The sequence below is a fragment of the Antechinus flavipes genome, chromosome 4, assembly GCF_016432865.1.
Source record: "Antechinus flavipes isolate AdamAnt ecotype Samford, QLD, Australia chromosome 4, AdamAnt_v2, whole genome shotgun sequence".
In the NCBI taxonomy this organism is placed as follows: Eukaryota; Metazoa; Chordata; class Mammalia; order Dasyuromorphia; family Dasyuridae; genus Antechinus; species Antechinus flavipes.
The window spans coordinates 298,894,815-298,921,804 of record NC_067401.1 but is presented as its reverse complement, the minus strand read 5'-3'; the positions used below and the strand labels follow the sequence as shown (position 1 = coordinate 298,921,804).

General features: G+C 35.7%; 1 protein-coding gene across 1 annotated transcript in view; it reads left to right on the top strand.

Annotated features, from left to right (window-relative positions):
* The first annotated feature begins 19,545 nt into the window (after positions 1–19,545).
* Positions 19,546–26,990, top strand: part of MCM9 (minichromosome maintenance 9 homologous recombination repair factor) — a 177,201-nt gene continuing 169,756 nt past the window's right edge. Inside the window, exons 1-2 of the mRNA XM_051997629.1 lie at positions 19,546–19,639; positions 23,657–23,967. Coding sequence (XP_051853589.1) covers positions 23,664–23,967 — 304 coding nt within the window. The 5' untranslated portion in view covers positions 19,546–19,639; positions 23,657–23,663. The remainder of the gene's footprint in view (positions 19,640–23,656; positions 23,968–26,990) is intronic.

The following is a 26,990-nucleotide window of genomic DNA, read 5'->3' as shown; positions in this document are numbered from 1 at the left end:
CAACATCAAAGCAAGATCTTCATTAGCAAAAAGATTACAATTCACTGAAGACTTAGATGATGATTAAGGATTTTTTTTTTAGCAATAAAGTATTTTTAATTCTTATATACATTTTTATATAAACTATTGCACACTTAATAAACTACTATATAGTGTAAACAATTTTTTGTATATGCTGCAGGGAAAACAAAAAAAAATGTGACTTGCTTTTAATTGCAATATTCACTTTACTGGGGTGGTCTAGAACCAAACCCACATATCTCTGAGGTATATCTGCACTTATCACTAGAATGCTGCTGATTAATTTTGATCCTGCATCCAGATCTGGTGTTACTACTTTTTTCCCTGCTTTTCCATCATTTAGCAGAGTGCCTGGTATATAGTAAGTACTTAATAAATGTTTATTGATTGGTTGCTTTTGGAAAGCGACAATAAGTATCAATAAAAATCTCTTTGGTTCATCTTGAGCTCTCAACTGGGTATCCGAACAAATCAGAAAGAGAACTTCAGTCAATAAGCATTTATTAAGGATTATCTATATGTCAAGCATTGTACTATTCTTTGAGAATTTGTAAAAGGATGACAAAAACACAATTTTTGCCCTGATGGAGTTAGTGGAAGAAATAGCATGAAATCAACTGTATCTAACTCTATCTATAGAGTAGAAAGATGATCATCTCAATAGAAAGGAACTAGGAGTAGAGTGGGAGTGGGAGTGGAGTGATCAGGAAAAACCTAGAGAAGATGGGATTTGGCCTGAGTATCAAAGGGGGGAAGCACAGGCGATAATCAGTAACATAATTATTTCTCACTCACCTCTCCAAGTTAATTTTCAATTATACTGTGATTTTTAATATAAAAACTATCACATTATACACACACACACACATACACATATATTTACATATATTTATATACACACACATATATACACAAATTAAGAATGCAGTTATAAGGGTTGTAGTAATATAAGCAAAGTAAAATTCTTTTCTGGTCTTGCATTTAATTCTATTAGCATTTAAGAAATATCAGCATATAGGTTTGGAAATAAAAGATGAAAAAAAGATTAAAGGAATTAGAGTAGTTAGAGTAGATAATGAGGAAACCAAATGATCACTCTTTGCAGATGATATGATGACATATTTAGAGAACCTCAGAGAATCAACTAAAAAGCTATTAGAAATAATTCACAACTTTAGCAAAGTTGCAGGATACAAAATAAATCCACATAAATCAACATTTTTGTACATCAATAATAAAATCAAACAGCAAGAGATACAAAGAGAAATTCCATTTAAAACAAACATCGATAGTATAAAATATTTGGGAATCTATCTGCCAAGAAAAAGTCAGGAACTATATAAGCAAAACTACAAAACACTTTCTACACAAGTAAAATCAGATCTAAACAATTAGAAAAATATTAATTAAAATATTAAATATAATATAAAAAATTATAGGTTGAGCAAATATAATAAAGATGACAATACTATCTAAACTAATATATTTATTTAGTGCTATACCAATCAAACTCCCAAGAGACTATTTTTACTGAACTAGAAAAAATAAAATTCATCTGGAAGAACAAAAGGTCAAGAAAGTCAAGGGAACTAATGAAAAAAAAAAAAAATCCAATGAAGGTGGTGTAGCTGTACCAGATCTAAAACTATGTTATAAAACAGCAGTCACCAAAACCATTTGGTATTGGCTAAGAAATAGACTAGTTGATCAGTGGAATAGGTTAAGTTCAAAGGACAAAACAATCACTTTAATAATCTAGTGTTTGACAAACCCAAAGACCCCAGCTTTTGGGATAAAAATTCACTGTTTGACAAAAACTGCTGGGAAAATTGGAAATTAGTGTGGCAGAAACTAGGCATTGACCCATACCTAACACCATACACCAAGATAAGGTCGAAATAGGTTCATGATCTAGCCACAAAAAATGAGATTATAAACAAATTAGAAGTTCATAGGATAGTTTATCTCTCAGACCTGTGGAGGAGGAAGGAATTTGTGACCAAAGAAGAACTAGAAATCATTATTGATCACAAAATAGATAATTTTAATTATATTAAGTTAAAAAGTTTTTATACAAACTAATGCAGACAAGATTAGAAGGGAAGCAATAAACTGGTAACCATTTTTACATTCAAAGGTTTTGATAAAGGCCTCATTTCTAAAATATATAGAGAATTGACCCAAATTTATAAGAAACCAAGCCATTCTCCAATTGATGTGGTCAAAAGATATGAACAATTTTCAGATGAAGAAATTGAAACTATTTGTAGTCAGATAAAAAGGTGCTCCAAATATCTATTGATCAAAGAAATGCAAATTAAGACAACTTTGAGATACCACTACACATGTGCCAGATTGGCTAAGATGACAGGAAAAGATAATGCGGAATGTTTGAGGGGATGTGAGAAAACTGGGACATGATACATTGTTGGTGGAATTGTGAATGAATCCAATCATTCTGGAGAGCAATCTGGAACTATGCTCAAAAAGTTATCAAACTGTGCATACTCTGACCCAGCAGTGTTACTACTGGGCTTATATCCCAAAGAGATACTAAAGAAGGGAAAGGGACCCACATGTGCAAAAATGTCTGTGGCAGCCCTCTGTAGTGGCAAGAAACTGAAAACTGAGTAGACACCTATAATTGGAGAATGGCTGGATAAGTTATGATATATGAATGTTACTGAATATTATTTTCTGTAAGAAACAACCAGCAAAATGATTTCAGAGAGGCCTGGAGAGACTTACATGAACTGATGCTGAGTGAAATGAGTAGAACCAGGAGATCATTATACACGGCAATAACAAAATTATATGATCATCAGTTATGATGGGCGTGGCTCTCTTCAACAATGAATTGATTCAGACCATTTTCAATTATTCAGTAATGAAGAGAGCCATCCACACCCAGAGAGAGGACTATGGGAACTGAGTGTGGATCACAACATAGCATTTCCACTTTTTCTGATGTTTGCTTGCATTTTAGTTTTCCTTCTCAGGTTTTTTTTTTCTTTTTAGATTTTTCTTGTGCAGCAAGATAACTGTATGGATGTGTATACATATATTGGATTTAATATATATTTTAACCTGTATTGGAATACCTGCCATCTAGGGGAGGAAGTAGGAGGAAGGAGGGGAAAATTTGGAGCAGAAGATTTTGCAAGGGTAAGTGTTGAAAAATTACCCATGCATATGTTTTGTAAATAAAAAGCTATAATAATAATAAAAGAAATATCAGCATAAAACATGATTTTGTTATTTATTGTGAATCACAGGATCTTCTTTATACAAAATATTTATTGTGAACCACAGGATCTTCTTTATTCTTTAAAATATTTAGGATTACTAAAATATGTTTATTCTCAAAGATAACTTATTTTATTTTGGTTTAGAATTTAACAAATACCATACAAAAAAGAAAATATTTCCATATATAAAATGGAAGAGTAAGATCCGATATATAATCTATAACATATAGCTTGCTTTTTTAAAAGAATAAATTCAATCTGTACTTTCAAAACTTTACTGCTTATCTATGTTTCTTTCTAAACTCTCTTCGGTGCATTTTATTTTTCAATGACTATTTTCTTTTTTCAACATTATTACTGTTGCTCTCCTTCCACCTAAATTTTTTGTAAGAAATTTTTGTAAGAAATAAACATAGTCAAGCAAAATAAATCCACATATTTGCATGTTCAAAAATGAGAGAAATTGTTCATTCAAAATCACTGATAGAGCTGGACATGTTTTTATGTATGTCTGTAATGCCTGCTCCTTTAAAACCTTCCCATGGGAGGCTGGAACTGGTGAATTGCTTGAGCTCAGGAATTCTGAGCTGGATAGGACTAAGCTGATTAGCTGTCTGCACTAAGTACAATACCAATATGGTGAGTCCAAGGAGGTACAGAGAGGGAAGTAACCTCCAAGTTGCCTAAAAAGGGTGAAACAGCCCAGGGTAGAAATGGAAGTGACCAAAATGTCCCATGCTAATGAGTACTGGAAGTGGGCCTGTGAATGGCCACTGCATTTCCAGCCTATGAAAGATAGGGATACCAATTCTCGGAAGGGTAGAGATATCACTGACATTCATTTCTCATATTTCTCAGCACCCCTCCTAAATAAAACTGAGAAATCAAAGCTATACAATATTGTGTAGACTTAATAAAACCAAAAAAAAGGGGAGAAGGGGGCATCATTATTTGTGAATTCAGCTGTAGATTAAATTTATAATAAAATGTTATTGATATGTTTGGTTTTTATATGTACATTTATAAGTCTCTTTGTTAGAGATCTTGTAACAAATTAAGTAAAATTAGTAATACAAGCCCATCTAAAAGTATATACAACATTTCATTTCTAAATCATCCCCCTCTAAGAAAAATAATAGATTTCCTAGATTAAAATGTATTTTTCCTTAGAAATGAAACATGAATTTAGGCAAATGTAAGAGAAATAAACAGAAAAAATGCTAAGTATAAGCTAATGAACCAACTAAAACAATGTTGCTACTCATGGTGGTTTTGCTATCAACTAAAGATGTGGCTTGTGATTCAGTGATAAGATTTACAAAGTAGCAAAGTACAATTTACACATTCAACAATCTAACAAGTAGGAAATCTCTATGCAAAGTTTTGTAGGCCATGCAGAAAAATATTACTTTGTCCCTACTGGCCAAGTTAAAACTTATGATTCGCTCCTACAGCATGGCTGGCTCCCACAAGACCTAAGATACCAGGTTGTATGAAAATTACAATGAATTACAAAAAAGGAAAACAAGAATTGACAATGCAGTTCTTATAACAAAAGCATTTAATGTATCCTGTGATTAATATAACTAGTATAATAAAAGAAGAGATAGACTAGAGGAGGAAAGAAGAAAGAATACAACACCCATCAAATCAGGGAAGAACCTGGGGAATCCCGGCTTACAGCCCTGCAGGTCCCGAATAGGAGGGTCCCAGGCAGAGCATCCTCTCCATGAGTGAGATTCCAATTTAGATAATGATCTATCATGACTTAAATAGCCCAGGGAACAAAGGTGGCTAAATGCCAGCAATACTGACTTCACTTTCTTCAGTGAATCCAGAAGGGGGACCAGTCCTGCCAGAGTCTGTCAAGAGTGAAGTTTTACTCCTGGAGTGGCTAGTTTATTAGAGAAATAATTCATCCAGTACATAGATAACAGAATCCACCCAGGACAGTGTTCTTTCAACTATATTTGTTCCCAGGGTTATTCAGCAGCTGCAAAACAGGGGTGAATAATAATTCACTGTACTGCAATTATACCATGGACATGGAGGGAAACTGAGGGCTGAGGCCTACAGAATCTCGTTCTTATATCTACATCTTTCATTCGGCCTTAAGATTGTGTAGGCCATAGGCCATTTCCGTTTAAAGTGACACAGGCTGTCCCCATTTGTGGTGTAAAGTGAGTATAAATTCTTTTAATTCTGATACATATGTATATATTGCATATTGGTGATAATGCTAACAATATAGCAAATAGCAACAGGGGATGGGCTATAATAGAGAAATATGGCTGAGCAGTAGCAGATTTAAAAAAGAAATCATACCAATGATGATGAGTATCAGAAGTGACTAAATGTGAAGCGCCAATTAATTTGCCAGCCACTATGTGTGCTTGTATGCAATGTTCATTGAGAGCTCTCTGATTCTTTTGTAATAGTTCATGTAACCTTCTAGAAGATTTGAGAACAGAGATTAGAGGATTCAAGGATAAATATGTATAAAGCAGAGATAGACTTCTGGGTACCCAATTCAAAGTAACTTTATCCACTGTGTCAGGGGAAAAGTGTAAATCATCACCCTGCCAGTGGAAATACAAAACATTCACTAAACAACCAGAAGAGGGGGCACTTCACCCTACGAAGACAGATCAACAATATCATTAGAGGATATACACATATGCTGTGAGGAAACTTCATACACCATAGAAAAATTAGACAATGGATACAAAGTGAGATCTCATTTTTGTTTTTGTTTTTTGCTGAGGCAGTTGGGTTTAAGGGACTTGCCCAGGGTCACACAGCTAGGAAGTGTTAAGTGTCTGAGGCCAGATTTGATATCAGGTCCTCCTAACTTCAGGGCTGGTGCTCCATCCACTGCACCACCAAGCTGCCCAGATCACGTAGATTTGATTAATGGTTTAACAGACAGGGCTCCATCTGCCTGGTTACCATTCCACAGACAAGGCCTTGATAGCAACTAACAAACTCATCTAAAGAATGGGTTATATTATCCAGGTCTATCTACTGTCCTGTAATATGTGGTAAAGCAAAATAAGTGTATAAGACAAATGGAATAATATGAAATCGGCTCATTACAGTGTGATGTTGAACCATAAAATGTACAATGGTGCTGGTACATGAGATATCAGTGCACCTGGGGCTGTCCCAGAAGAGGAAATCCAATGATCCTCAGGAAGATGTTTTTTAAAAATGTTATGCCACAGATCCACAGTTCCATCCATCAATAACCACTGTGCATTTTCCTTTTGTATGAGAATATACATGTTCTTCAAAGAACATATTGTCCAATTAAACAGCTGAGTTCTGTTAATACTCATCTTAATATTGGCTATAACAGAGGAACGAAATATCACAAGGAATTGTTTCTGATAATCAAGAATATTTAGTGAGGTAGGATTGTCGTAGGTAACCATTGGGCATTAACTGTCAAAGCTTGAGATACAATTTGTCCAGCACCATGAGGTCTGTTGACCAAGGTCTCAAGATCTATTGAATTTACTAGACCCAACCTGTTCCTGCGCCACCAAGTAATGTATCATACCATGTTCTTTTTACTCTGAAACATGTATTGAGAGGTGGAAAGCTAACATGGTAATATAGAATATGTTTGTTGGTTCTTTGAGTCACAGTTTTACAAATAGATGGCATCCTGATGATGGATGTAGAGTTACAGTGGGTTCAGTTACCCATGTTATTTGAGCAGAGTGGGTAACTTAGGCAGTTCTATTGACTACAAGAGTACCATTAACACACAAAAAAAAAATATTTCCCCTCATCTGCCTTGTTTATAGGGCATGAGGTGAGCAGCATGATATTCCATTGGGTACAATTATCATACATGGGTATGTTTGTGATGTAGTGAATGCCAAGAGTGTGATACAACATGTCACATGTATATCTTTTTTCTGGGGATACAGTCATAGTGGTGTTAAGCAATTCTGAGTCATTAACCAATAGGCGTAAAAATATTGGCACAAGTGCTCCCCACAGTTCAGCAATTGGTTGCACTGTCTAATTCATGATGGGACATTGCTGATAAGGAGAACAAGTAAAGTTGCCATGTGTCCAGGCAGTGCAGAGTTTCTCCATTTCACAACAAAATGAGTCCCCTGCAGTCCCAGCAACTCTCTATCAGTCCATCGGTGAGCATGCCTCATCAATCCACCAATTCCCAGGAATAGTACAAAACACTAATCATTCCCGTACATATACTGGTGACTTAAGAATGTGAATGCCATATGTCCCCTCCCCCCAAATAACAAATTATGACCGTGTTGTCTTTTCCTTCTGCTATGATTTCAGCAGCCTTTAGAGCATCAGTAAGATATCTCTTTACCTATATTTTTTCTCTGGCCTTCATATTGGTTGAGGCAAAATCACCAGTTCAGGTAGTGCTAGTAGTTGGTCTGTCATGTTTTTTCTAATGAACAGTCATGCAAGGTATTATAATTAACTGGCAAATTCTGGTGTCTTTAAAGGTCATACTTTAGTGATGCTGAAATTATGGAGACACACTTTAATTTCTCCTTAGTAATCATTGTCAATAACTCCACCCACTATTTGAACTTGTTTAATAGTCATGTTGGAACAGGTGAGGAACTGACCATAGTATCTGGAGAGAATCTTTATTCCTAACCAGTATGATATAGGCAAATCTTCCCTGGTCCAAGTTCAATGTCTTCTACAATAGTCAAGTCATATGCAGCTGATCCTGGAATCCTTGATAGGGAGCCAAAGTAAAAAAATCATCATATGAGCACCACTTCAAAGTCTTAGAATATGTTCATGCAATTCTTATTTATAAATTAGAAGTCATCATTTTAGAAAATAGAATACTATCACCCACAGAGCGATTATTTAATTTTTCTAAAGCTTCAAATAAGGTATTTTCCCACTTAGACAATGTGCTATTACCTAACTTTTTCAGTTTTTCTTTCAATAAGCCATTCATCCTCTCAATCAAGCCAGCAGTTTATGGATAGTATGTTATATGATACATCCATTCTATATTATGGGCCTGACAATATTGATCAATTTCTTTCCCCTTAAAATGGGAACCTTTATCACTTTGAATCTGCATTGGGGAACCATAATCTAAAGTAATAATATCCAAGATTTTACATGTGTTCTTTTGGGTTGCCCTTTTTTACGAGCAGGTTATTAATACTCCAGAATATGTGTCCACCCCAGTGTAGACGTATTGACATCTCTGGTTCATAAGTAATGGTCCAATATAATCAATTTGCCAAATTTGTGCAGGCAGACTTACTCTCCATATTCCCCCTAGCATGGTATTGAGAACAGGTTTCTCTCTATATAGTTGATACTGCACACGTTGATCAGTAATTTGTCTCAATATGGAAATAGGGATAGATATTCCACTAGCAAGGGCCCGCCTGTAGGAAGCTTGGGAACCCAAATGTCCTAGGTTTACATGGAGCCATCTGTCCAAGGGCAATAGTTCTTCAGATGTTTCAGGAGTGTTATTTGTGTGGTTCCAACTTTTGCCAACCCATTACGTATGCATTATACTCACATTCAGGAGTGTTCATGTTGCCATGTTGGTATGTGCATCTACATAAAAACTGAAATGTTAGTATTTTAAGCCCAGTTCCATATGTCTTTCTATATTTCATTTCCTCAAACTTGTTTGCCATACAAGTCCCAATTTTTTGTATGCCATGCAGGCATCCATGTAGTTAATCCATTGGCTACTACCCAAGAATCTATAAATACGTGACATTGTCCTCCTTTCTCTTGTTTAATCACCTGATATACAGCAACTAATTCAGCCCAATGGCTGTTTCCCTCTTTTCCAGTAGTTTCAAGTATAACTTTTGTGGCAGAATTATGTGAAACAGCCTTCCAGTGGCATTCCTGTCCTATGTATTTAGCAATTTCATCAGTAAACCATACATGTTTAAATAGGGGTGCCCATAATCCAACTCATATTAGGAATTTGTGGTCTCCCAGCAGTGTTACTACTGGGCTTATATCCCAAAGAGATAATTATTGACATGTATAATGATCTGATGATCTCCTCTTTTAACCTCTGAATACCATCTTTCAGAGTATCCCAAGTTCTCTCTTTATTTGGCCACATTGTAGTATCAGAATATTGATTCTTCAGACTCTTACATATAATCTCCAAAAGGGAGGTGTTTATGGGAGCACTGGCAGCATCATTTAAATTACCATAGTCTCTAAAGGCTTGTTGTACAAAGAGTTTGGAACATATACTACTAAATTTGATATAATCTTTGAAATCCAGCCAAATTCCTCCTGCTCCCCCATCACTAAGACGGACTATCCAGGTAATTAAGGGCTCTCCTGACTTTTGGAAGAAGTGAGCAATAATGTGAGTAACCTCTCATATAAAATCCTCAGTGAGATTCTTAGTCCTTTGGGCCCTCTTTTGCCCTCCTCCTATATATTGGGCATGCAGTCAAATCATCAGGGCATTTTTCCTCATGCTTTTTCCGTGCCTCTTCTTCTAAATCATTCTCCTCACTTTCATCCCATACATCACCGTCCCATTTATCTGGATCCCAGTCAATTGGAGCTGAAGTGATCACAGCATAATTTCTTCTGATTAACCTTCTCCTTCCTTTTCTTATATTCATATTGTACCATCCTTATTACAGCCTTTTCTGCTATATTCTGATCATTTCTAGCTTGATCTCCCAACATAAAGTTTTGACACTGTAACATAGATAACAAGTTCTTTTTCCAGTTCCATTTCTCTAACATTTTCCAATCCCTATCATCACAGATGGTACAGTAGGTAGTTAACAAAGCCCAACCCCTCCTACAAATACCTGTCATTTCTTTCCCTTTTTCAATAGGAATTTGTTGCAAACATTTTGTCACCTGTGTGGGGGATCCTTGCTTTATGTGAGATCCCCAAAACTCACCTGTCCCAGTGCCCTGTGCCCAAACTTTGGTCAGGGATGAATAAGACAAATTATCCCAACCAGGAATATACATTTCCTTTTCTCCCGAGCTTATCTTTTTGAAAAGCAGCACAGCACCCTATACAGCAAATTAATCCTGTTCATGACATCAATTATGTTAGGCTAAGATTTATGAATTTGCTCCTACAGAATGGCTTGCTTCCACAACAAGACCTAAGATATCAAGTTGTATGAAAATGTTTAATAACAATGAATTATAAAAAAGGAAAACAAGAATTGACAGTGCAGTTCTTACAACAAAAGCACTTAATGCATCCTATGATTAATACAACTAGTACAATACAAAGAGATATATAGACTAGAGGAGGAGAGAAGAAAGAATACATCACCCACCAAATCGGGTAAGCACCAATTTTGCAGATTTCTGTCTGGGAAATCCCAAATTATAGCCCTGCAAGTCCCGACCAGGAGGATCCCAGGCAGAGCATCCTCTCCATGGGTGAGATTCCAGTTTGGGTATTGATTTATCATGACTTAAATAGTTCAGGGAACAAAGATGCTTAAATGCCAGCAATACTATTTCCAATTTCTTGAGTGAATCCAGAAGGGGACCAGTCCTGCTAAAATATGTCAAGAGTGAAACTTTACTCCTGGAATGGCTAGTTCCAGTATATATATAACATGTCCTTGGTAGATTTGGCTGGAATCATCCAGGATTTGTTCCCAGGGTTATTCAGCAGCTGCAAAACAGGGGTGAATAACAGTTCACTGTACTGCAATTACCCTATGGATGTGGAGGGAAACTGAGGGTCAAGGCCTCCAGAATCTTATCCTTATCTTTCACCATCCTTCCTCCCCACCTCAGCCCAAGTTCAATAAGAAGCCTGGCATAAAATTTATAAATTCAAGTGAAATATACATGTAGGATATACGTATGGCAAAACCAAATGACAATTTCTGATCCTGCAGGGCCTGGAAGTCTCTTCTCTCTTCACAGGGTCCACATAAAACTTGGGTGCAGTATCTCTGCTAAGCAGTTAGTTCAGATGAATTTCCAAGGCTTCCTCTTCTCTGCAACTCAAATCTCAACTGCCAAGGTTAGTTTCCAACCTTGAGTCCAACGTCTGTCTTTTTGCTCTCAGAGGTTTTGTTCCTTGATTTGTTTCCTTCAGCTTTGTTTGTCCTTCCTTTTCAAAGAGGACCACAACGTCAGGGAAGTACTGCTATGATTTGCAAAGGAATTGGATTTAAATGAGGGAGGGCTGTGCAAGCTCATCCAAATCTGGCCAAATATAGATCAGGACAACTGGAGATGGCCACAGATGTGATGGAGACTTTGGCCTTATCAAACTAAAGTCTTTAACAGGTCTCATTTTGATTGAAGCCACACCCAGTTCAATAATTGCCTTTCTGTATCCATATTTTTCTGGAGATACTAAGAGAATAGTTTCATTTGAGGGATGAGCTTGGAAACCAAATTGTGAAAGCTTGAGGAGTCAGAGAAAGGGAAATGGAAAGAGATTGTGTATAGTTTTTCAAGAAGTTTATCTCAGAAAGGAAGAAGAGATACAGAATCAGGTGTTCTAAAAGGGCTTGCTAGAACAGTTGGTAAAATTTTCAGAAATCAATTGCTACAATCAGAGCTTGATTTATTTTATTGATCATCTAGACTTAAAAATTGTTAATAATGCAGATAAAATTTGAAAATATGTGTGCATGCAGTTTTCTCCCAAGCTGTTATTAAAATTTACCAGCATATGACCCTCTCTATAAGATAATAACTTAAGGAATGGTAGGGTCTACAGTAAAAGTGCTTTTAAGGAGGGAGAATGGGGCATATTTGAAAAAAGTAGGGAATGAGGATGTTGACAAAATGTTGAAGATTCAAGAGAGAGGGGATAATTAAAAATACAAGAAGAGATGAGATCAAGGTGACAGGTTAGAAAGGTTGGGCTTGACAAAGAGAAGCTTCATTTCTTTGACAACGTAAAAAAGGAGGAAAGAATGGGATTTAGTGTCAATTGGTTCTGAGAAAAAGAGAATGGGAGAAGAGAGTTCATATTGAATGGCTTAATTTTTTTCTGTAAAGTAAGAAAACAGAGGAGCCTTGGTTGGTATACTATTAATTCTTTTGGTAATGGGTATGGTTTGGAGACTAGAAGAGTAGGCAGACATTCCAATTTTTTTAAAGTTTTTTTTTTTCTCAATAGTATTTTATTTTTCTAAATACATGTAAAGATAGTTTTCAACATTCATTTTTGTAAGACTTTGTTTTCCAAATTTTTCTCTCTCTTCTCCTTACTTTCCCACTCCCCAAGACAGCAAACAATCTGATATAGGTTAATCATGTGCAGTCTTTTTAAACATATTTCCATATTTGTCATGTTGTGTAAGAAAAATCAGACTAAAAGGGGAAAAAAACCATGAGGAAGAAAAACAAACTAATAAATAAAAGAAAAAGGCACGGCACTTTCCATCCCAAGTCTGTTGAAATTATCTTTGAATCACTACATTGTTGGATTTTTTTTTTTTTTAAGTTTAAACAGTGAAAAAGATGAACTGACAAAGCCAGATGGGAAGGCTGCTGAATGCACTAGAAAAGTCAATTAAGGATTTGGGATAGATTTTTGTTGTTGTTTTTCCTGAATTCCAGAGACTTGAAGACACACACACACACACACACACACACACACACACACACACACACATATGTTCAAGGAAGAAGGCAGAAGGAAGCAGTAGAGAGGAAGAGACTAAACATATCTGGGAAAGGACTGGATCACTTCAGGAAAATATTCTAGAAGAGGAAGAGGGAGTGGAATCCTAAGGATATAAAAAGGGCCAGCCTCTGAGAGTAGATATACTTTTGGGATGACCAGAGGAAAAGACTGGAGATAATGCTAGTCAATTTTGAGGAATAGAATTGAGGGGTGGAATTGACATCGCTGAGAAATTTTAATCTTGTAAGTGATAAAAGAAGTTGTCATATCCTACAGTGGCAAGAAAGGATACACTTGTGAGTGAATTTGAAATAACTTGAAAACTTATGGTGTCAGCCATGGCTTTGGAGACAGAGCTGTCCTCTGGAATGAAATACAAGAAAACTGAAGCACAGGTTTGAAAATTGTGGGCTCAAAGATATGACAGTGGTCACTAGACACCCTTTGAAGCATGGCATAAATATTATTGTTCATTCTTATAATGACCTTATGTTTCCCTACTTTTTTCTTTCTTTAGGCCTCTAAGAAAACTAACCGGGCTATTTTGGAAGAGACAATAAAGACTGTACTTTAATAGCCGGCTGCATTTGAAGTGATTATTGATTGGAAGCGAAACTAAGGCTGCCTCCAGAAGCCCCCTGAGAAACCTGCTCCCAGAGAACCATCATAATTTAGATAAGAAGAGCACTACACCATCTCAGAAAAAGAAATAGAACAAGCTTTTAATCAATTCCCTAAGAAAAAATCCCCAGGACCAGATGGATTTATATGTGAATTCTACCAAACATTTAAAGAACAATTAGCCCCAATGCTATATAAACTATTTGAAAAAAATAGGGAACTAAGGAGTCCTACCAAATTCCTTTTATGACACAGATATGGTACTGATATCTAAACCAGGTAGGTTGAAAACAGAGAAAGAAAATTATAGACCAATCTCCCTAATGAATATTGATGCTAGAATCTTAAACAAGATATTAGCAAAAAGACTACAGAATCAAGTAGGATTTATACCAGGAATGCAGGGCTGGTTCAGTATTAGGAAAACTATTAGTATAATTGACCATATTAATAACCAAATTAACAAAAACCTTATGATCATCTCAATAGATGCAGAAAAAAGCATTTGATAAAATCCAACATCCATTCCTATTAAAAACACTTGAGAGGATAGGAGTAAATGGTCTTTTCCTTAAAATAATCAATAGCATCTATTTAAAACCATCAGTAAGCATCATATGTAATGGGGATAAACTGGAACTATTTCCAATAAGATCAGGAGTAAAACAAGATTGCCCTCTATCACAATCAATATTGTATTAGAAATGCTAGCTTTGGCAATAAGAGCTGAGAAAGAAATTAAAGGAATTAGAGTAGGTAATGAGGAAACCAAATTATCACTCTTTGCTGATGATATAATGGTATACTTAGAAAACCCCAGAAATTCTACTAAAAAGCTATTAGAAATAATCCACACCTTTAGCAAAGTTGCAGGTTATAAAATAAACCCACATAAGTTATCAGCATTCTTATATTACACTAACAAAATCCAACAGTTAGAGTTACAAAGAGAAATTCCATTTAAGGTAACTCCTGACAGCATAAAATATTTAGGAATCTATCTGCCAAGAGAGAATCAGAAACTATGTGAGCAAAACTACAAAATACTTTCCACACAAATAAAGTCAGATCTAACCAATTGGGAAAATATTAAATGCTCTTGGATTGGGCAAGCAAATATAATAAAGATGACAATACTACCTAAACTAATCTATTTATTTAGCGCTATACCAATCAGACTTCCAAAAAAACTATTTTAATGACCTAGAAAAAATAACAACAAAGTTCATATGGAAAAACAAAAGGCCAACAATTTCAAGGGAATTAACAGAAAAAAATCAAATGAAGGTGGCCTACCTGTACCAGATCTAAAATTATATTATAAAACAGCGGTTACCAAAACCATTTGGTATTGGCTAAGAAATAGACTAGTTAATCAGTGGAATAGGTTAGGTGCAAAGGACAAAACAGGTAATAACATTAATAATCTAGTGTTTGATAAACCCAAAGACCCCAGCTTTTGGGATAAAAACTCACTGTTTGACAAAAATTGCTGGGAAAATTGGAAATTAGTATAGCAGAAACTAGGCATTAACCTACACTTAACACCGTGCACCAAGATAAAGTCAAAATGGGTTCATGACCTAGGCATAAAGAATGAAATTATAAATAAATTTGAAGAGCATAGCATAGTTTACCTCTCAGACCTGTGTTAGAGGAAGGAATTTATGACCAAAGAAGAACTAGAGATCATTATTGATCACAAAATAGAAAAATTTGATTATATCAAATTGAAAAGTTTTTGTATTAACAAAACTAATGCAGACAAGATTAGAAGGGAGGCAATAAACTGGAAAAACATCTTTATATACTTCAACAATACTATATGATGATCAATTCTGATGGACATGGCTCTCTTCAACAATGAAATGAACCAAATCAGTTCCAGTAGAGCAGTAATGAACCAGCTACATCCAGGGAAAGAACTCTGGGAGATGACTATGAACCACTACATAGAATTCCTAATCCCTCTATTTTTGTCCATCTACATTTTTGATTTCCTTCACAGGCTAATTGTACACTATTTCAAAGTCTGACTCTTTTTATACATCAAAATAACTGTTTGGACATATATACATATATTGTATTTAACTTATACTTTAACATATTTAACATGTTTTGGTCAACCTGGCATCTGGGGGAAGGGGTAGGGGGAAGGAGGGAAAAAGTTGGAACAAAAGGATTTGCAACTATCAATTATGAAAAATTACCTATGCATATATCTTGTAAATAAAAAGCTATAATAATAAAAAAAATTCAATTTTATTTTCAATTCTACATTCTCTACCTTGATCCTCCTTTTCTTCCACCTATTGAAAAGATAATAAAATATTTTTATAGATTATATATTATACATAATTTTTTAAAATTACATTTTAGCCCTAGCTAAAAGAAGAAGAAGAAGAAGAAGAAGAAGAAGAAGAAGAAGAAGAAAAAGAAGAAGAAGAAAAAGAAGAAGAAGAAGAAAAAGAAGAAGAAGAAGAAGAAGAAGAAGAAGAAGAAGAAGAAGAAAAAGAAGAAGAAGAAGAAGAAGAAGAAGAAGAAGAAGAAGAAGAAGAAGAAGAAGAAAGATAGGAAAAGAACGAAAAAAGAAAGAGAACATGCTTATTTCCATTCTGAGTCCATCAGCTCTCTATCTGAAGGTGGGTAACATATTTTATCATGAGTTCCTTGAAACCATGGTAGGCCACTATGTTGATTGAGCTACTAAATCTTTTGAAGTTGATTATCTTTGCACTATTGCTTTATAAATTGTACTTCTAGTTCTGCTCACTTCATTTTGTATCAGTTCATAAATCTTCCAAGGTCTATTTCTTACAATACAATAGCATTATATCGCATGTCTATATTAACTTGTTCAACCATTCCCCAATGGATGAGCATTCCTTCAGTTTCTAATTCCTTGCCACTAGGAAAAAAAACACAACTAACATAAGTATTCTTTACATATGGGCTCATTTCTTCTTTCTTTGATATATAGACCTAGTAATATAATTTAAAATTTTTTAGCATAGTTCCAAATTGCTTCTCTAAATGAATGGTTGGACCAATTCACAGCTCCCCCAAGTGAATTAATATATTTATTTTCTCACAACCTTCCAGCATTTCCTTTTTTTGTCATTTTAGTAAATCTAATTGGTATGAGGTTAAGAATGTAGGGAGAAGATGGCAAAACTGTTCAAAAATCTCAATGATGATAAATTACTTCAGGGGCAATGTATGCTGGTGTAGACAATTCTTTATTCTCATTGGTTGGTCCCCACTCTAGATCTATTCTATGCTCCTAATTAAACTACTTTAAGCACCCAAAACAATGGAAAAAATTCTAAAACTATGGAATCTAAATTATACCAAAATAGCCTAAAGTTTTCTAATTTTTATTTTGAAAGCATATTAATTGTAAGTGGCAGAAAGGACAATTTTTTTTCCTTAGATGTTCTGGTTGGCTGAAGAATAGTGTAGTAATTCCAGATAGTGGCTCCAACTCAATATGAGCCATTAGTGCTATAGAGAGAGAGAGAGAGTCACATATCTAACTCTAAATGGTTATCTAATAATATCTTGCCAAAAGTTACAGGGTTTAGAAAAGCAAATCCAAGTATGTGTCCTGTAGATAGTAGATCAGCAATGTCACTTTCAGCATCTACTCAGAGTTGTTATAAGGATCAAATGATTTAATATTTGTAAAAAATAAAAATAAAAATAAAAAAGTGCTTAGCACAGTACCTGGCAAATAGTAGGTACTATATAAATATACATTCCCTTTCCCCTTTCTTATAAGTGACAAACAAAGCTGAGACACACAAGTTGAACAAACTATCCAAATGTAAACATCTGGTGTCAGGCAGAATTGTAATTAACAGGTCTTCCTAGTTCCAAGTCCAGCACTCTATTCACTTGTTAGGGGCTGACCTCAGGCAAGCATTCTTGTTAGCTTATAGTATGTTAATATGAAACAAGGCACTTGGGGCAGCTAGGTGGCATAGTGGCTAGAGCACCAGCCCTGAAATCAGGAGGACCTGAGTTCAAATGTGGTCTCAGACACTAAACACGTCCTAGCTGTAGGACAAGTCACATAACCCCAATTGCCTCAGCAAAAAAGAAAAAGGAAACAAGGCACTCATGGGTCACCTAAAAGTTAATAAAAGGATATTTAATAACATAGAAAGGATATATAATAAAAATGTTGTACATATATGCTGAGATACTCCAAATGGATAATCTAAATAAAAAAGATTCATAAATCTTCCAAGGTCTATTTCTTACAATACAATAGCATTATGTCGCATGTTTATATTAACTTGTTCAACCATTCCCCAATTGATGAGCATTCCTTCAGTTTCTAATTCCTTGCCACTAGGAATTAGTTGGCATTTCATAAACAAATTAGAGGAGCAAAAGGAAAAATCTTCAGATCTATGGATAAGAGAAGAGTTCATGAATAAAGAAAGCAATAAAGAAAATCACAAGAAATAAAAAATAAAATTATATAAAGCTTAAGCTTTTGTTTAAACAAAATATAATAAAACTTAAAAGAAATGATTATAGAGGGAATCTTTGCAATAATTTTTTCTAATAAAGGTCTTCTTTTAAAAAAGAATAAAAGGAATTGATTTAAATCTATAAGGCCAAGAGCCATTCCTTAATAGATAACTAGTCTAAAGTTATTGATAGGTAATATTTCAAAGGGAGAAATCCAAATTTTCAATAATCATGAGAAAATTCTTTAAATAATTATTAGAGAAATGCAAATTAAAACACACCTATTAGGCTGACAAAGATGGCAAAAAAGGAAAATGATAAATGTTGGAAGAGTTGTGGGAAAACATTACTGTGAATGGAGCTACCAATTAAGCTACTCATTCTTTTTAGCAATTTGGTACTATGACCTCAAAGTTACTAAATTGTGCATATCCTTTGATTCAGTTATACCATGACTAGGCCTGTGCCTCAGAGAAATCAAAGAAGATAAGATGAATATATATGAGTTAAAGCAATTCTTTTCATTGTAGCAAAAGACAAAAATGAAAGAGAGAATCCTGTTGGGGAGAGCTAAACAAATTGCAGTATGTGAATGTAATGAAATATTACTGTGCCATAAGTCTTGATGAAATAGACAAGTGCAGAGGAAACAAAGTGAGCAGAACTAGAATAATTTATGCAATGATAACATTATAGAGAAAAACTTTTTAAAACTTCAGAACTTTTCCATTTCTTCTTTTCAAGGGGGGAAGTTATTAGGAAGGGCTGGTTAATAAAAAGTTGTTACTTGAAAAATAAACTAAAACAAAACCAAAGATAGCAGTATTTTATTTGGGCAGATAACTTTCCCTCATATGATTGTTTAGCAGCTGTCGTTTAGTATCCAACTCTTTGTGACCCCATTCGGGTTTTCTTGGCAAAGAATATTGTCATTTCCTTTTCCAGTTCATTTTACAAATAAGGAAACTGCGGCAAACACGGTTAAATGAATTGGTAAGGGTTACATTGATAGTAAATGTCTGAGGTCACATTTGAACTCGGGAAGAAGAGTCTTCCTAACTGCAAGTCTAGCGCTGCAAATTATATCAATGAAAGTGACATTTATTATATCTTTAGAGCCGTTTACAGGTTCGTTAGGTAGATAGAGAGGAAGAGCGGGGCGCTAGGCTCCGCCCAGACCACGCCCCTCACGCTCCGCCACGAGGTGCCTTAGTTCAGTCCCGCCCACTGGCAGAGCAGCTAATTCCCGCGCCAACCGGGAAAGGCTCCTCCTTCTCCTCCCACTCTTGGCCTGGAAAGCGAAACTCCGCGTGAGCCTCAAGTGCCCGACCAACAGCCGGGCGCGCTCGGCCGCCGCGTGAGAGACGTGCACAGCCAGGCTCACTGCGCTGCCAAAGAAACGCGCGGCAGCCGCGGCCTCCACTTCGCTGGCCTTTGATTGGTGCCCGGCCCAGCTCGTGCTGCCTCTCCGCACCCGCGCCCGCCAACCCGCCCGCTGGTGCGCCAGCGCGCCGACGGTGCGCCTTGGTTTACGAAGCCGGCGTCTGCTCTTCGCTTAATCCGCAGAGGTGTTTTGCTCTTCTTCGCTGATTTCAGACACTGATATCCGCCAGTAAGTGAAAAGAAGTATTTTTTTCCCGCCATCCCTTCAGCTCTTTGCTTTTCTGCCAGCTGCGGGCCACTGGTGCCATTCGGAATGCGCTGAGCTAGGTGGCGGGTCATGCTGGGCTCGGGGGTGCTTCTGCCCGCTGCTCGGCGCACGCTATTAGAGGCAGAAAGGCAGGGGGCGGGACGGGGCGGGGCCCATGCCCTGGTGATGCCGCTCCCTGGGCATTCTGCGGGGCGGGAAAGTTTAGCCAAGTTACGTCACGGCTCGGGGTTCCCCTACAGCTGTGCAAACTGATAGTCCATTGAGAAAACTGGTAACATGCTTTGCAAACTTTAGAGCGTTGTGTCAATGCTACTTGTTATCATCCTAGATTTCTTTTTGTCTCTTTCTGCTGGGGGGTGGGTGGAGTGAGAGTTACATGGGATTAAAGTAGTTTAGTTGCATTTCTGTTTGTAGATTTTACTTTTTCTTGTTTCTCCAATCCTCACGTAATAAAAAGAGGGTGAGCTCTTATAATTTGATTAACTCTTGTTTTCCTGCTAATGCTTTGAGAAGACCAAAGTGAACTCAGCCTGAATGTGTTTAGATCAGCAGATTGTGCCTGAGGAAATTGTCAATTAACTTACCTTCTTTTGTTGTGGAACTAAGAGCAGAGATGGAATTCTAATTGATGGTGAAGCATCTGAATTGCTGGGTTCTCTAGGAGGAAATTCTATCTGCGTTGTCCCTACATTTCTTCTTTGCTGTTTTTTAATCTGAGCTTAATTTGAAGCGATATTGCAAATTTCCAAAACATTTTTTTTAACTCCCCAAGAACATGATTTGGATCCATTTAAGGTTTTCCTGTGGGAATTTTGTATATGTACTCTATGTTGGCATTCCTTCACTAGGAGAGTTTTGACTGTTGCCTAATTGGTTTTGCTTTTTTTTTCAGACCTTGTATAGTGTGTCAACTGCATCAATAATCATTCACTTTCATGCTTTTGGAATCACATGACATGAACCCTTGTAATTGATTTTAAAAAGAAATAAGTCCATGCAATTAACTAGTAAGACTAAGTTTAGAAGTGGGATCAGGATTCAGATCATAAACCTTATTAGTAGATGTTTTTTTCCTCATAAAATAGGGATAACACTTGGTGCTACCTACCTCAGAGAACTATTGTGAGAAAATTTATGCAAGCTTTGATATCCTGTATCATTGTACCCATAATTAAATAGATCTGTGATTTCATTCATGTAGGTATTTTCTCCTGTGATGGAGTTCACAACTTAATCTTTCCCCGGATTACTTACAATCTTCCTCAGAGAGTCCACCCCTCTGTGTGTGTGGGGGGGGGGGGGGGGGAGGCTTCCTCTAGTTTTTTTTTTTTTCTTTTTTTTAACATTGTTATAACTCTTGATAACTCTCTGAGTTATTAATATCATAATTATTGTTATCCTTGTATGGATTGTTCACCACAATACCCGGTTGGTTTTTACGGAGATTGGCAGGTAGCACAGGGAGTAGATAGATTCCTGGACCTGGAGTCAGAAAGACTTAACTTCATATCTCTCCTCAGATAAATATTAGTTGTTTGAATAATAAACTAATAAATATTAGTTGTGTGACTCTGATTAAGCCACAACCTCTGCCTGGGTTTTCTCGCTAAAATAGTAATAGTAGACAACTTAGGGTTTGCATGAGAACCAAATGACATGTGTAAAGCATTTTCCAAATCTTAAAGCACTATGTAAATGGTAGTCACCAAGTAATAAAATAATTTTTTTCCACTCTCCTCAAATTCCTTTTGAAATTATTTATACTCCACTGTTGTGGAAAGGGAAAAATGATGTTAGAATTAGCATTACTAAAAAATATTTAGTAAGGTAAATTTTCACAAATTTTACTCCCCCAAAATTGTAGGCATGAATTTCAGGACCAAATATACTTGATTTTTAAAACATTAATTTGTTTTAGTTCTTTCATCGTCCTACTTTAAGTAATATAGAGCCTTTGACCATAGGAAGAATTGATCACTTTTGATTTATAATTCCTTGTGTATATAATAAAGAGAATGCTATCCAATTGATAAATGGTCAAAGGATATGAACAGACAATTCTCAGATGAAGAAATTGAAACTATTCATAGACATATGAAAATATGCTACAAATCATTATTAATCAGAGAAATGCAAATTAAGATAACTCTGAGATACTACCACACACCTGTCAGATTGGCTAGAGTGACAGGGAAAGATAATGTAGAATGTTGGAGGGGATGTGGGAAAACAGGGACACTGTTGGTGGAATTGTGAACACATCCAGCCATTCTGGAGAGCAATTTGGAACTATGCTCAAAAAGTTATCAAACTGTGCATACCCTTTGATCCAGCAGTGCTACTACTGGGCTTATACCCCAAAGAGATACTAAAGAAGGGAAAGGGACCTGTATGTGCCAAAATGTTTGTGGCAGCCCTGTTTGTAGTGGCTAGAAGCTGGAAAATGAATGGATGCCCATCAATTGGAGAATGGTTGAGTAAATTGTGGTATATGAATGTTATGGAATATTATTGTTCTGTAAGGAATGACCAGCAGGATGAATACAGAGAGGACTGGCGAGACTTACATGAACTGATGCTAAGTGAAATGAGCAGAACCAGGAGATCATTATATACCTCAACAATGATACTGTTTGAGGATGTATTCTGATGGAAGTGGATCTCTTCGATAAAGAGAGCTAATTCAGTTTCAATTGATCAAAGATGGGCAGAAGCAGCTACAGCCAAAGAAAGAAACTGGGAGATGAATATAAACTGCTTGCCTTTTTGTTTTTCTTCCCGGATTATTTATACCTTCTGAATTCAATTCTCCCTGTGCAACAAGAAAACTGTTCGGTTCTGCATACGTATATTGTATCCAGGATATACTGTAACCTATTCAACATGTAAAGGATTGCTTGCCATCTGGGGGAGGGGGTGGAGTGAGGGAGGGGAAAAATTGGAACAGAAGTGAATGCAAGGGATAATGTTGTAAAAAAATTACCCTAGCATGAGTTCTATCAATAAAAAATTATTTAAAAAAAAAAAGAGAGAATGCTATATAACTATGAAAGATGTAGAAAAAGAAACATATAATTTTCCTTGTGGGTTAGACTAGGAATGACTCAAGTTCTAAGACAGGCTCACAATACCTGTAAAATGGTTATAAGTAGGAGCAGCATCATAAGCAATGTGATTATTTAGAACAAATGAAATGATTCCTTGAAATCACTTTGTAGGCATGATGGAAATTGTGGAAATATGTATAGAAGAATTGCACGTTTAACATATGTTGAATTACTTGCTGTGTAGGGAAGGGAAGGGAAAAAAAAGAAACACAAGGTTTTTCAGGGGAGAATGTTGAAAAATATGCATATATTTTGAAAATAAAAAGCTTTAATTAAAAAATAAATAAACAAACAAAAAATCACTTTGCAGATCTTAGAGCGCCATATAAATATCAATATTTATTAGCATTCAGTTAAAAGAGTCATATGTCCAAGAGGTCATCAAGAACCCTAAAGGTTAGACAGATACGCAGGCTTGCCACAAAACAAAACTAACCAGTCAGAACATTAGCTTTTACAAACTTTGAAGCCCTATGTAAATGTGAATTAATTCTCTGTGTGAAATGTGGCCAAACAAAATTATACTTAGTATATCATAAACTCAAATAATGAGGTAAGGGGTGAGGGGGGGAAAGTTAACAGGAAGATAAATTAACCTGAAGAGAAAGATATTTGCCCATGTTTTAAGCAAAAGTGATTATTCTTTATCTTAGCCTTTAGTTTCTTGATTTTAAAGAGATGTAGATTAATTCTGATAGAATATTGTTATTCTTGAGAATGTGGTTCTTACACTTTATTAATTTAGCATGCTAATTATTGAATATTTAGGTTTATTTTTCTGTTTTCTCACAAAACTTTCAAAATATGAAAGAAGTATACTAAGTGTACTTTTTTGTTATTGTTGTTAATTTAAAAATCTTTCTCTATCTAGGTCCAAAATGAATAAAGATCAAGTCTCCCTGATTGGTCAGGTGTTTGAATCATACGTTTCAGAATACCACAAGAATGAAGTCTTACAGATCTTGAAGGAAAGAGATGAGGACGCTCACTATCCCGTAGTAGTTGATGCTATGACTCTTTTTGAGACAAACATGGAAATTGGGGAATATTTCAATGCATTCCCCAATGAGGTACTCCCTATTTTTGACAGTGCATTAAGAAGAGCAGCCCTGACAATTCTACAATCTCTTTCACAACCCGAGGAATTTTATATGAAGCAGAATCTTCATGCTCGGATATCAGGTGAGTTGTTTGTCTTCAGGGCCATTCCACTTGATAATCTTTCCATTCTTAGAAAGAATCTATGTGTTTTGGCTTTCTACTATATTGCAAAAATCTATTAATAAAGGGATATTATATTTCCGATAGGGTAAGAGTGGAAGTAGAGTAGGTCATAATCTAGCAGTGTACATAGTAGTTAGTTGAGAAATATTTACTGAATTTAAATTATAATTGAAATACATGTAATAAAAAGAATTAAGGGATTAATTAGCATTTCTTGTAATTTATTTTAAAATAAGGGATAAAGAGGATTCTGTGGCATTCACATCATCAGTTATAATTATTGTGTTAGAAAAAAGGCTTTGTGATGTTGTTATGGAGACCAGATTTTCCAAAATCCAGTTAGGATGCATAGTCTGATAAGGTTATTTTTTCTTCAAAACTTTGTTAAAAGAACTTTCTATTTTTGACATTAGATGGATAGCTTGAATATTTATTAAACATTTACTATCTATAGGCCATGCTCTGAGCTGTGGGGATACAAATATAAGTTAGTGAAGAGAGTCTGTCCCCCAAGGAGCTTACATTCTAATGGGGGGAAACTAGAACTCAAGTAGGAGGGGGGAAAGGGTATTTACATAGGAGTAAGGCATGTCAGGGACATGAAGAAGTCTGGAAGTAAAGTGAATATTTCCTTTGGAAATACTGGCACAGTGTCTGATACATGGTAGATGTCTACTAATCTGAGTGGGGAAATCTTCAGTCAGGAGAAGAGAATTTTAGGGTAGAGATGGGAAGAAAGATGGTGAGGAGATGGAAAAGAAGTTCAGAAGTTTCTGTAGACATTGGAAAGAGCCTTGAGTTTCAGGATCTGATACTGACTGACTTTGGGCAAATCACTTCATTCCCTTGTCCTCATCATAAAACTTGAGGCCCTGACAAAATAAGGTGGAAATGAATTCATGATTTAGACATAACAAGTGATAATATAAGCAAATTAGAAGAACAGTTTACCTCTCAGATCTGTGGAGAAGAAATTTATGGCCAAGGAAAAACTGGAGTTCATTATTGAGCACAAAATAAGTGATTTTGATTATATTAAGTTAAAAAGCTTTTGTATAAACAAAAGTAATGCACACAAGATTAGAAGGGAAGCAATGAACTGAGAAAACATTTTTACATTTAAGGGTTCTGATAAAGGTCTCATTTCTAAAAATGAGAATTGACTTAAATTTATAAGAATTCAAGCTCTTCTCCAATTGTCAATGTATATGAACAGACAATTTTCAGATGGAAATTGAAACCATTTCTAGCCATATGAAAAAGTGCTCTAAATCACTATTGATGAGAGAAATGCAAATTAAGAAATTTTGAGGTACCACTACATACCTCTCAGATTGGCTAAGATGACAGGAAAAGATAATGACAAATATTAGAGGGAATGTGGGAAAACTGGAACATTAATACATTGTTGGTAGAATTGTGAACTAATCCAACCATTCTGGAGAGCAGTTTGGAACTATACCCAAAGGGTTATCAAACTGTGCCTACCCTTTGATTCAGCAGGGTCACTACTGGACTTGTTTCCCAAAGAGATCTTAAAGGAGAGAAAGGGACCCACATGTGCACAAATGTTTGTGGCAGCCCTTTTTATAGTGGCAAGAAACTGGAAACTGAGTGGATGCCCATCAATTGGAGAATGGCTGAATAAGTTATGGTATATGAGTGTTATGGAATATTATTGTTCCATAAGAAACTATCAGCAGGATGATTTCAGAGAGGCCTGGAGAGACTTACATGAACTGATGCTAAGTGAAATGAGCAGAACCAGGAGATTATTGTACATGCCAAAGGCAAAATTATACCATGATCGATTCTGATGGACGTGGCTCTCTTCAACAGTGAGATAATTCAGGCCAGTTCCAATGATCTTGTGATAACGAGAACTATCTATGCCCAGAGAGAGGATTGTGGGAACTGAGTATGAATCACACATAACATTTTCACTCTTTTTATTGTTGTTTACTTGCAATTTGTTTTCTTTCTCATTTTTGTTTCTTTTTGATCTGATTTTTCTTGTGCTTCAAAATAATTGTATAAATATATATACAGACATTGATTTTAACATATAGTTTTAGCATGTTTAACATATATTGGATTACTTGCCATTTAAGGGAGGGGATGAAGGGAAGGGAAGAAAATTTGGAACACAAGGTTTTGCAAGGGTCATTGTTGAAAAATTATCCATGCATATATTTTGAAAATAAAAAGCTTTAATTAAAAACAAAAACTTGGGGCCCAGACCAGATCAACTCTTAAAAGTTATGATTTTTTGATAGAAAGAGAAAGGAGGAAATACAGGAGGAGGTTTCTGAAATTTGATCAGTAGAAGAAGATATAGAAAGTTGGATTTTGTATTTTTTTCAAGAAATAATTTGAGCAGAAGAGTGATATGATCATTCTGGTGCTTTAGGAATGTTACTTTAGCAGTTGTTTGGAGGGTGGATTGCATAAAGAAAAGGAAAGTCAGATTTTGGGAGAGTGCACTTCACAATGTTGAGAGAAGGGATAGATGGGATTCTTTGATATGATATTTTAGAGAGAAAGTTGGTCCAGGATGGATGGGAAGCTCTCATAGATAAAGTCTGAAAATACAAACTGAAATGATCCCACTGAAGAAAAAAGAGGGAGCTCTTTAACAAGATTGATGTAGATATTCATGAAGAACTGCTTCATGATGATTGGTTAAAGAAACTGGGTGTGTTTAGCCTGAAAAAGAGAAGACTTTGGGGAGGGGTATGACAGTTGTGTTTAAGTATGGAAAGTGCTATTGTGAAAGATGGATGAAAATTGCTGAGAGGCAAATTTGACATAAGAAAAATTTCCCAACCTAGAATTATAATGGTGTCTCTTTTGGAAATCTTCAAGCAAATACCATATCACTTTAAACATTTTTATTCTGAACTTTAAAAAAAGAACATTTTGATATACAAAATAAGACAGATAAAAAGATTGTAATTGAAATTGTGACTCAAGTATAGCTT